Source organism: Eleutherodactylus coqui, chromosome 3, assembly GCF_035609145.1.
Source record: "Eleutherodactylus coqui strain aEleCoq1 chromosome 3, aEleCoq1.hap1, whole genome shotgun sequence".
Classification (NCBI taxonomy): Eukaryota; Metazoa; Chordata; class Amphibia; order Anura; family Eleutherodactylidae; genus Eleutherodactylus; species Eleutherodactylus coqui.
This window is the reverse complement of record NC_089839.1, coordinates 78,598,330-78,611,220: the sequence shown is the minus strand read 5'-3', so window position 1 is coordinate 78,611,220 and position 12,891 is coordinate 78,598,330. Positions and strand designations below refer to the sequence as shown.

At 39.9% G+C, this 12,891-nt stretch overlaps 1 protein-coding gene across 1 annotated transcript in view; it reads left to right on the top strand.

Annotated features, from left to right (window-relative positions):
• Window positions 1-11,988, top strand: part of SLC24A3 (solute carrier family 24 member 3) — a 327,458-nt gene extending 315,470 nt beyond the window's left edge. Inside the window, exons 16-17 of the mRNA XM_066595769.1 lie at window positions 2,510-2,575; window positions 3,138-11,988. Coding sequence (XP_066451866.1) covers window positions 2,510-2,575; window positions 3,138-3,290 — 219 coding nt within the window. The 3' untranslated portion in view covers window positions 3,291-11,988. The remainder of the gene's footprint in view (window positions 1-2,509; window positions 2,576-3,137) is intronic.
• Window positions 11,989-12,891: the final 903 nt, after the last annotated feature.

Here is a 12,891-nt window from a genome sequence, read left to right as displayed (position 1 = left end):
AAAAACTGACTCATTCCATTAGTGATGCATTGTATACAATGGAAAATACTTCTCTGTGGCTGTTGTCTCATAATTCCTAACAACTAGACATTTTGACTCGGATTCGCTAATTCCCTAGAACACAATGTTACCTCTTGATTTGTTGCGCCAAAGAAAATCTCCTCATCTGATGGAGATCACATTTTGAGTTCTAGAATAATAGGTAGAAATAATCAATATTCTTGTCGAAAGGTATCATTGTGATAATGATTTAAAGCAACCCTCTGTTCCTTGACAAACAAAGATGGCCGTAGCACTTCTGACTACTTGATACACACTTTGCAGTAGTATGCATCATTAGTCTAAAACACTACATGTTGCTTTGATTGACGAATGTTGCCCATGTGACCAGCGCTGGCCGGTCAGATCAGCATGTAGGGTTTTAGACTACCAATGCACACTAATACACAGTGTGCATCAGGCAGTCAGAGAAGCGGTGCAGCCATCTCTGTCCAGGATCGGAGGATTACTTTATTCCTATTGGTAGGATACTCAAAGATTAATTACCATTAATTGCCCATGTGACCAGCGCTGGCCGGTCAGATCAGCATGTAGGGTTTTAGACTACCAATGCACACTAATACACAGTGTGCATCAGGCAATCAGAGAAGCGGTGCGGCCATCTCTGTCCAGGATCGGAGGATTACTTTATTCCTATTGGTAGGATACTCAAAGATTAATTACCTTTATGTGGAATTAAGTGATAATTATGTTCCAAGGATATTTTAGACATCTCGTTCACATGCGTGCTGTCATTCTACTAATGGATAGCTTCAACTAGGAGGTGTCGGAAGACATTGGTTTGATCTTTTACAGCATATTTGAAGCACACCAAACACTACCCATCCCTGAGGATTTTTATATGATGTATAAGATAAGATCACTGAAAAATATCTTGACCCACTGTGACAAGTAATGTGCTATCAAATCCATAATGAAAAAAATATAAGTGTGCCCAAGTCACACCCAGTTCACAACTGATCCACAGTGTTATACTTGGACAGGCGGTGCATGACACAGGGATTCTCTCCTTTGTGTTCTTTGAAGCTCTGTGTCATCCATCACACTTAAAGGGGTTGTCCCGCGGCAGCAAGTGGGTCTATACACTTCTGTATGGCCATATTAATGCACTTTGTAATGTACATTGTGCATTAATTATGAGCCATACAGAAGTTATAAAAAGTTTTATACTTACCTGCTCCGTTGCTAGCGTCCTCGTTCCCATGGAGCCGACTAATTTTCGCCCTCCGATGGCCAAATTAGCCGCGCTTGCGCAGTCCGGGTCTTCTGCTCTCTTCAATGGAGCCGCTCGTGCAGAATGCCGGCTCCGTGTAGCTCCGCCCCGTCACGTGCCGATTCCAGCCAATCAGGAGGCTGGAATCGGCAATGGACCGCACAGAAGAGCTGCGGTCCACGGAGGAAGAGGATCCCGGCGGCCATCTTCACCGGTAAGTATAGAAGTCACCGGAGCGCGGGGATTCAGGTAAGCGCTCCGGTAAGCTTTCTTTAGGTCCCTGCATCGGGGTTGTCTCGCGCCGAACGGGGGGGGGGGGTTGAAAAAAAAAAACCCCGTTTCGGCGCGGGACAACCCCTTTAAAGGGAACCTGCTATGGCTTATAAGCACCATAAACCAAGTTATGGTGCTTATAGAACAGGGAACGAGGCGTCCGGGGATGAACTTTTAACTCCTCCGGCTATCTGTTCCCACGGTGGAAGTCGGTGCTCAATCAGTCAGTTTGTCTCTTTTCTTCAGGCCAAGCACATGCACTTCTACTGTTCCTTATGGGAGTGTGTGTGCACTGCCTGAAGAAAAGAGTCAAACTAACTGACCGAGTGTCCCCTGTCCTATAAGAACCATAACTTATTTGTTTATTGTACTTATAGGTTGTGACAGGTTCTCTTTAAGCGCTTTCTGCACTGTCCGAAAATTGGGCAAGAACCTTTGCCCGAATGTTTGTCTGCCCAATCATGGGGCCACGTATAAGTGCAAGCAATCAGTCAACAAATAAGCAAATGCTTGTACATTGGTTGACCACTGGTTTATGTAGGTATAGAAATGCTTGCTGGTCAGCTGTATATCCTCCTGTGTACGGACAGAGATGTGCAGCCGACAATGATAGAAGAGTGAGGACGAATTATCTTATAAACGCTGGAAACATGGAAACACATAGAAAGTGAAGTGCTGAGCGAGAATTCAGTGAAAAGTCCGCGATCCAGCAGCAAAGTCTGGCTGTCTAAACGCTCTGCACGAGAGCTAACAACTGTAGTAGTGATGTCAGCACTCATGCAGTCGTTTACCCGACTGTCGTCCCGTGTAAAAGGGCCATTAGTCCCCAGAGGACAACCGGTGTTTAGTCTTATGTAGTAGTAAATACAGTACATGATATGCATTTACTAGAAGTGTAAAAAAATGTTAATCACATCTAGTATTTTAGTGCGGTTATAATATATTACTATTCTTCTATTGCAGATACATCTTAACAGTAGGGGCCTCATATATTCCGTGGCTTTGCTCCTGGCTTCCTTGTTTGTTGCGGTATGTAGTAACCCTCAGCATGGCTACAATTTAAAGGGGTTTTTATGGGCTTTTACTAGTGATGACAGGGTATAGTGTACTGATTGGTGGGGGTCACCACTGAGATCCCCACTCATCTCAAGAATAGAAGTCCTGTGGTCGCCCTTATCCTGTCACTGAAGTGGTTGCTTTTTCCCCACAGTGACATCAGAATTAAAGGAGTGCTGGCCGAGCATGCATGATCGACGCTCCATTCATTTCAATCGAAATACCCAAGTGCTTGCCACTCGGCTATCTTGGCAGTTCCATTGAAAGTGAATGGAGCGTCGGCACACTTGCACAACCAGCACTTCATTTAGTCTCCCTCTCACTGCTGGGGGGTGCAGTATTCCTGCAGTGAGGAGGGCGGAAAACACGGAACCCCTGTTCTCTGGATCGGTGGGGGTCACAAGCAGCAAGTTATCCCCTATCCTGTGGATAGGGCATAATTTGTGATGTTGGTAGAACGGCTTTAACCTGCTGAATTAAATGCTTGGCTTTCCTTCTCATACAGACATGCTTACATCTTCTACCTTTCTTATAGGTCTGTGGTGTTCACCTGAACAAGTGGAAACTGGACAAGAAGCTAGGAATCACTTGCCTATTTTTGTATGGTATCTTCCTGTGTATCTCCATTCTCACGGAATTCAATGTTTTCACCTTTGTGAACTTGCCCATGTGCAGAGGAGGAATCTGATCTACCATGCAGACATGTCAGAGACACTTCATTATTTTTTGGTGCAATACGAAGACACGACCCTCACCATGAAATGGTGATGCACCTGAAGGTCGTCACATATGTCCTGGTCACTGTTTAGGGGAATTACTTCTTCCTATTGTTCCCCATTCTGTCTTATGGGGAACGTATTCTTCTTAGTCTTTTTTGTTGTTTTTTTTTTCATCATCTGAGTCTCCAATATTTGCTCAAATGTTGTTCTTTTTAACAGTGACCAGGGTTTTAGATAAAAGGCTGCTAACTGGCCCAGAGCCGCCCCCAATCATGTCTGCTAAAAATTCTTCTATTTAAGTTATTTGGTGAAGAACTTAATGTAATTTATAACTAGAGATTGTTGAAACATTGTGGAAGAATGGAAACGATTCATTACCAGGGATTCATTATGAGGAATATCAAGGGATCAACTAGCTGAAACCCTTTCCCATATACAGATGGAACAACCTTTGATGAACATGGTGGACAACAGTGCGCATCCAAAGAAAGGACACAGGCTGACATGAACTTTTCAAGAAAACTGAAATTGTATTCACATTTTTGCTAAAGAAAGACCACGGAAAATAACTTTTTATACAATGAACAAATCTTTCTTAAGACAGTAGAAAACGGTATATTTGTAGAGACAGTATGAGTCTGTTCTCGTAATTACTGCAGCTGATGATGTAGTCATATGAAAAGTCATTGGTTGTGCTTTTAGCTGTGTGTTTCTAGTTCTGGGGGTGCTGAACAATGAAAGTCAATGCAATGGGTTAATTGTTCAGTGCTATTAATGGTTCTTTCTTAACCCATGATGGCGCCTGAAGGCCTGCTATCTGCTCTAGCTAGTCTGCCTGGTACAGTATTTTTATATACATATAGCTTCATAGTAGGTAACAGCTACTATGTACAGAAGTCATAAATAATTTACTAATTCAGTTACGGACACTGGTTTTTAAGAGAAAAAAAGGCATATTTTGCACAAATGCTTTTTGATGATGATACAACATAAAAGATTTCGAAGTGTACACTGGATGTGGCCATATTGTATTTACAGTTTTAAGCAAAAGAACCTCATAGTGTGGTATCAACCAAGGCAGAGAATCTGCATCCAAAACCGATTCTAGTTTTCACAAACAAAGCCAGCCATTTTTGTAGTGTAAGATTTTAATTTATTATGCATGTACAGAGAGGAAATTATTTGAAGAAGACTAGAAGTAGTTTCTATAAGTCATGAAAGCTGCCGTTAATTCAGGGATTTTAGTGGCGGACAAACGCACTGCAATGCTTATTTTTGTAAACATATATATATATAGATACAGCTTTTTCATTGTGGTGCATTGTCCTGCATATTTAATATAGCAACTGAAACACAGTTTATTGATGGAGAACCGTGCGGTTTTCTTAAAGCATCATTCAATGATATTCTTCCAGAATCCTTTGTCATTCCTTCCAACCAGCTAAAATGAATGTTTTATTGTACATAGTAAATCTTAATGTCACTGTGCACTCTAGAATATATCTTAATGTTCTTCCTTCAGAAAGAAAATGTCTGCTATGAAATGTAAGGCTCCAAAATGAATAGAATATTCATGGGGTTATCCGAGATGAGACAAAAAAGCACCACCCTTGTCCACGGGTTGTGTCTGATATTGTGGTTCCATCCTAAGCACTTGAATGGGGCTGAGCTGCAATACCCTACACAACCTGGGGGGGGGAGAGTGGTGCTGTTTTGGGGGGAAAAAAGATGACTTTGTTTAATGTTTTCAGACAACCTATTTAATCATCTATATCATTTCTGAATAGTTAGGAAATTGTAATCTGATTGTAGACCTAATCTATAGGATCAGAAATCATTAATATGATGAAGGGTATAAATTAATATGAGACAGCTAAATGAGAGCTTTATCTTTTAACTATGGAGGATTAGTTTCCTGTTATGTTGGAAAGTGAGATTTATAAGTAAAAATGTTTGGAGGAACCAATCAGGTTGCAACTTTTGTATTCCAACTGGTCTTCAAGAGTTGTAACTGGATTGGTTGTAAAGGGAACCACAGGCTTATTTCCACTAGCTTTATAAATTTCCAAATTGACTTTTTTTTACATCACTTGGTAGACTCTGGTATTTCATTACCTAAAGTTATTACAATTATCAGTATTGGCACCAAATATTGAACTCACTGGTATTTAGTCAAGGTACATTTGGGTTTACCTTGACCACTGGTTGAAGGACTAGTAGTAGCTTCCACCGGTGACAACATCTAAGAATGCTGCTTCATGTGGTACACATCCATTATTTGAAGTCAATAAGCTACATTGTTTTTTCTTATTCACCTCATATTCTGTTATTGTACATGAAACATATCAGAAGAAACACCAGGAAGCAGGTAGCCAATGTTCCTAAAATTTACTTAAAGAGTACCTGCACTTTCAGAAAACCTGTAAAACATGTAAAGTATTGATCAGTGTGGCTCCCGCTACTGAGATCCCTGCTGATCGCTAGAATGAGGAGGGTGAAGCGCTGTGCCCTTTGACTATGTTCACTTGTTTTTGGCTGCTTCTGGCAGCTGAGGACTGTAGAGGTGTATAGGAAGCTTCTATAGACGTCTGTGAGGCCATCTTCAACTTCCGGAAGCAGCCGAAAACGAGCAAATATAGCCTAGGGGGTACAGCGCTTGGATGAGCACTGCAGCCCTGCTCATTTTAGTGATCAGCAAGGGTCTCAGCAGCAGGACCCCCGATAATAAAAATTTTTGACATGTTTCTATCACATGTCAAAAGTTTGCTGAATGTGTAGGTACTCTTAAAGGGATTTTACAGGCATTTACTATTGATGGCTTATCCTAAGGATAGGTTATCAATAGTTGATCAGTGGCAGTTCTTCGCTTAGGATCCTTGCTGATCCTCCAGCCCATTGTCAATGCAGTGGGACCAGACGTCCGCATCGGTGGTCAGGGCTGGAAGTGCAATAGACGGCTTTTCTCTCATTGAAATTAATGCCTTCTAATACACTTCTAGTTGTAAGCACAATGAAGAGCCAAAAGTGTAATGGAAGGCATGCCTCCTCTTGATTTGATTGGGAGCAAAGTCGTCTATTATATTTTCAATCCTAACCACCAATGCGGACGTCCGGCCCAGCTGCATTGACAGGGAATATCAGCTGAATTGCGGGGATCCTGAGTGGTGTACACCTGTCAATCAACTGTTGATCACCTATCTTGAGGATAGGTCATCAATAGTAAATGTCCGGAATACCCCTTTAAAAAGTATCAGAATTGGGCGCTTCTCTTCCCATTGGTTGGTTCTGTTGGTTCAGTGTTTCACAACCACAGTGTTACCAATCCAGGTACAGAATATATGTGGCACCTAATTTCAACTACTGTATGTAACAATTTGTTAAGGATATGGCCCACAACCCTTAGTGGCTCATATGATATTGGTACAGTTTATAATGGTTGGAGGTAAGCCACAGATTATTACTATTAATTGAAAATGTTGCACATCTAAATTACTCCCAGATTTGTCTATCTGGCTCCATACATTATTTTGTCCACAAAGGTGTGTAAAATCATTTTGCATTTAGAGGACTATTCAAGACAAATATGAGTTAAAGCAGCAGTATTAGAAATATCATAAAAACATTTACTAAATTATAAAATTGATATCTTTACTTTACATGATGCCTGGAGGCCTTTGTTTGACATATAGTAAACACAAGTGTTGTCAGTATATCCATATATTTCCATGGTAAAATAAAAATAAAAGGGTTTATAGCATGGTAAATAAAAAATAAATCAGTTATTTCCATAAAGAATATTACATAAAGTCAAGAAATTGAAAATCATATGTAAGGGACAGCGCTCCAATACCATAAACAATGAATCCAAGTAACAAAACTTACCCGGCGTCAGGGGGGTGACTCGGGAGAGTCCCCCGCTGACACCTCCACGTTCTGGTCGGCGTTTAAATTGAAAATAGATTTTTGGCTGGACCTTATAAAAAGCTGAAAGCCCTTTTACCACCCAATTTTCCCTACTACCGGCATTTTGGAGTTAGAGGAGCTGAAGTGATCAACATCAGTAAGCCCATCTGTAGTGATCAGAACAGCCTAGGCCATGTGCTATAACAAAGCCTCCTGCAGATCTGCTTGAAGCATTTATTGCCCTGTATGGATAGTGTGAAGAGCATCCAAGAATACTAAATATATAAACTAAGTTACAATTGCCATTGAAATTCTGAACGGAAATAGGAAAATGTTCCTAGAACTGTATTTCTCGAAAAAATACAAAAATATTTTTTTCAATGCTGTGGCATAAGTGGAGAGAAACTGCTGCATCCCCATAGACACAAGATAGCATCTTCCTTGACTTTCTTATTAAAATCCACTTTGCAATTCAGCTTGCAGTATTTCTGTGAGCAAGATAATTGGCTGTTGGATATCTTTCACAACACTTATTGTGCAGGACATTACCCAGCTGTCCACATCGAAATTAGATTGGTGAATTCCATCAACATGGTCAGGATCCTACTACAAAGATCTAATGTGAATGACCAGCTTAAAGGAGTTGGCCCACAAACAACATTGATCACCTATCCATGGAATAGGTGATAAATGTATGATCACTTGGAATATAGCCACTGGGACCACCAACGATCAAGAGAATGTGGGTCCAGAGTCTTGCATTTCATTGGAGCAGTAGTCATATGCACTACTGCTCAATTGGAATGGGGGACTCAGGACCACAATTCTCATGATTGGTGCAGTCCCCAACAGTTAAATCCAAAACAATTATGCATTTATCACCTATCCTGTGGATAGGTGATAAAGTGTTCAGGAGCCAAAGCCCCATTTACACACAACAGCTATCGCTCAAAATTCGTTCAAACGATGTATTTTGAGCGATAATCGTTGCGTGTAAATGCTACAATCGTTAGCTTTCCAGCTAAATTATGAATTTTAGGTCAGCATAACATCCATCATTCGGCTGGCCAGCTGATAGCAGGGACCGCATACTGTGATTCTCCACGGAAGCACTGATAATATTGTTTTCAGCTGCTGTCCTATGGAAGAACAATGGAGCTGTTTGTAGATAACAGGCCACCCACTGTTATCAGGATACAGCAAAAGGGAGCCTCATTTACATACAAATGAAGCTAATAAGCTACTAATGAGCATAATACCCATTAGTAGTTTATGCAAAATGATTGGTCAAACTATCATTCAAGCTATCTTTTGAACGAATTTTGAGCAATCGTCTTTGTGTGTAAATGGGGCTTAAGGCTTCAAGCCCTACATTACTATGGGCATTACTGTACCTCCATATGCCTCTGATTCTCCACAGCATACATGAGAAAAAAGAATCATCACATGTTCTTTCAGATGGCTATTAGGGAGGTATTCTGCTCTAGATGCATTGCTACAGGGAAGACAGACACCATATGGCTGCATACATGGTGCTTAAAACCCTGTGATACGGACCTGAATGCATGAGACCTCAGTCATGCATGACTGTAATGCAATGTTATAAGCTCTTATGATATTCAGGCCACTTCTACATAGAAATTCTTTAGCACTCGCAACTCAGAATTCAGAACTTGAAGTACAATGTAGTGCACCTAAATACTGGATTCCTGTGCGGTTCTAAAAGCCAACAATACTACTTCATGTTTTAATTTGAAGTTTAAAAAAATGCTATTTAATTGTAAATCTTAAAGGAGTTGTATGGTTTTGTATAAACAATTCTTAATAACTACTAGTGCCCTGTTGAAATTTGTTCCTCAAGTGAACTCAATTTCGTTCCCTATGGGTTTACCTCATATCTAATAATGGGTATTCATAAGAGTATATATACCTGAGCAGTTTTTGTAGTAGTTATTTTCTATCTTGCGCTGCGAGATCAAGTGAAAACACTCGAATAGCTAAGATAGTGCTATTCATGAATGATTATCTAAGCACTATCTGTAATTGGCTGAGCGCTCAACCAATAGCTAAGCACTAACTGTTATTGGCTAAGCGCTCAGCCAATCAGCACAGCCCTTTCAGGAGGCGGGGATTTTTAAATCCCCGCCTGCTGAAAGTGCTGGATAGCAGTGTTGGGGAGCCAGCCGGAGGACGCTTGTGAGCGGCGGATAGATGAGTACTTCTTTTTTTACCTTTTTAACCACTTATTGATGATTTTCAAGCCCTTTCCCGATAGTCATACTGCAGGGTTTGCCAAAAATCACTGCTTTCAATGGGACCGGCAGCAGCGCTGATCCCATTGAAAGCAATGGGATAGCATGCTGCACTTCTGCCACAGCTGTGACATCTGTGGCAGAAGTCCGCGGTATTCTCCATATCTTTTCAATGGGGTAAGCACTGCTGCCGCTGGCCCCATTGATAAGACTGTTGATATCCCGGCATCATCCCGTTTTCACTTGCTCTCGCAGCACAGTGGAGAGAAAAATGCCAGTGGGTGTCCGCCCTAAAACTACCCATGGTATTATAAGAATCTCAGCACAAATAATTAAATAACTCATGTAAATAAACCCTTAGAAAACAGTCCCTATAGTCACAGTTCCAAGATGTTCACTCCAGGTCTGCTTTTCAACAGCATACCTTGATTTCTAGAACTTTTTGATGTTTTTTGAAATAGGGTTTGTATAGTATAGATACTGCCTATCAAATGTCCATGGTGCAATAAGACAATAAATAAGTAAATAAATAGATGCAAAGTGCACTACTTTCTTAGGTAATGTTTTTGTATAAATGCTCTCTTAAAAAACATTTTGAAAAGAAATAAAGGTACAATTATTTTTTTAAGTGCTAAGTTTAGTGTTTCTTCTCAATAGGCATATATTTAACACTATTTTTTTACATTATTTTGAGTGGCAGGGAGGTTGATTACTTTTGTAACTTATGATTATAATTATAATAGAATTAGAATTTAGAATTATAGAATTTCTCTAGTAAGTTGAGATATTTTTATAGGGGTTCTAAAAGGTTTTTACAGTGAAACATCTATTAGGATGGCTGGTATTGCCCTTTAGTATTTTTTATTTTTTCCAATTAATTTTGAGAAATTAACTAACCTTAACCCTGGCACAAAGCTAAGGCTATATTCACACCACGTCTGTGATGCACTGTTTGCACTTTTCAGCATATATATCAACATGCTCATGAACCTTAAATGGGTTTACCCATGACTTCAAATTGCTTCACAACCACTCTGCCCTTCCTGGTTGCTGTTGACTAGGACATGTGACTGCTGCAGCCAATCCATGGCTATTGAAGGCCAATGCTGTGGCCAGTGACTGGCTGCAGCAGTCACATGTCCTAGTCAACAGCAACCAGGAAGGGCAGAGTTTTGAAGCAATTTTAAGAAAACAATTTTGTCATATGTTTGGGAAGGATATATCAAAATCCTCAGTCCAAATTTGATTGAAAAGTTAAGTTGGCCGTACTTTTCAATACTAGTGTATATGAAAAAATACTTTTTAGTATTTTAAACTTTCAGAGTGGATTTTATTGCTAATGTTAGATGCAAAATAGTAAAATAAACTTGGGTAAAATATTTAACAATTAATCAACAAACAAATGCAGAGGACATTAATTTAGGCCGCCGGTACACGGTCGGATTTGCATTGCGGAACTGAGAGCAAGGGGTCTGCCTCTGGATTCTACAGCAAATACCTTCCATAGCATGATATGGAAACGCCTTTTTTCTGCTCATGAGTGGAAATCAACTGCGATTTTCCACTCGCGGGGAAAAAAGATTGCAGCATGCTCTATTTTTAGGCCGATTCCATGCGGATAGCTTCCATTGAAGTCAATGGAAGCCGTCCGAGCCGCTGCCTTTCCGCAATCATCATTGGGGAAAGGTTGCAGGATCCGCATCAAGGGCACATCTGCAGTGCAGAATAAGAAAAATCCAGACCGTTACACGGGGGTCACCGGCCGGGCACAGGGTCGGATTCCGCTGCGGGATCCCAAATGCGAAATCTGACCTGGTCATGTGCAGGCGGCCTTAAACAACACCCACAGGCCTAAATTATAAGGTTCAACTTATACCAAGAAGACCCTTTATCATATGGGGCTATTTATATTGACTTGTAGTTGCTTCAATAAGCATTTTCTTAGTTGTGATCTATTACATAGTCAGCTTTAGCACACTTTTTCCTGTAAAAGGTACTCCAGGACATTCTATCATTTTTTTCTACATTTTTGCTGCTTTTAAATTTACAATCTGTTCAATCACTTATTCTACCTATCAGGAGCTCCATAGTAAAATATAATTATAATAGTGGTCTTACTATACTTCAGGTTGCATATAAGAGAAAATACAGCTGCTTTAACTCGATCTAAGCGTCACTGGATTTTTACCAGACTAATTGAACCCATTTTCACTGATTTGCTTTTTGTTTTCCATATGATTTTTAATTGTTATGATGGATTTTGTTCACTTAATTTATGAATCAACATTATAATTTAAACTATTATAGATGTATGTAAATAATTGCTGAAATGGAGGAAAAAGGGATGTAATGAAACCTTCATGTATTGATATTGCACAATATTTGTTTGAGTTCCTTTTATTTGTCTTCATTATCCTGTGTGATGTGAAACTGTTTATAGATGTTTTGGAATCATTTGTCATTTTTTGTCTATATTCTCAATAGTAGATTGAAATACATTACTCTAAGCAGACGTCCCAACTATCCTGATTTCCCAGCTCTATGTTGCCTATTGGAACAGGGTGTGGCTGTGAAGGTTAGGGAAAATTATAATAATAGGAGTTATTTTTTAATTAAAGGAAAAATCCACCTTTGGTGTGCTTTAAAGAATGTATTAGGAAATTGCATTTAGTCATTCTCAAGTGGAATGTAATTAGTGACAACACTTTCATTACGCACAGGAGTATTCCGATAATACCTTGCAGGAATTTCCAAATGCCCAGACATTGTTCAGAATCCTATAATTGGTATGATGTTGCAGTGTATGGGAAAACATTCCATTAGGATAGTTATGTATACATTAAATTACTAATAATACACCCTGTATAGCAGCTGTAAAGGTCATATACTGTGTTAAAGAGTAAGGAATAATTAGCTTTATATTGGTCTCACATGAGTGTGATTTAGGTGTAAACTAACAAAATCATAGGGGTTATCAAGCCTGAGGTCAAGAGACAATTTGTGGCAAAAACAGGGATGCAAAAATGTACCTGTATTACGCTTGTGTGACTGGCCTTTGTCCATGCTATTGTCAATGTCAATGAGAAGGCAGCCTATCATTTTACAGAGGAACACATTAGGCCCAGAGACCCATTTACACGCAACGGTTATGGCTCAAAATTCGCTCAGACAAAAATGAGCATTAATCGTTACATGTAAACGCAGGCATCATGCACTTTTCGTTTGAACGATGATTTTAAGATGAAATTAAAATCCATCGTTCAACAATTAAGAGGTAAAGCAAACTTATTTATCACACAGTAGACCGCATGCTTTTATCTCCATCGGAGTCAGCAGATAATGTAATCTGCTGTCAGCCACAAGCAGAACAATGCCACTGTTTGCACAGCTGGACGTGTGATTAATCACACTCTGG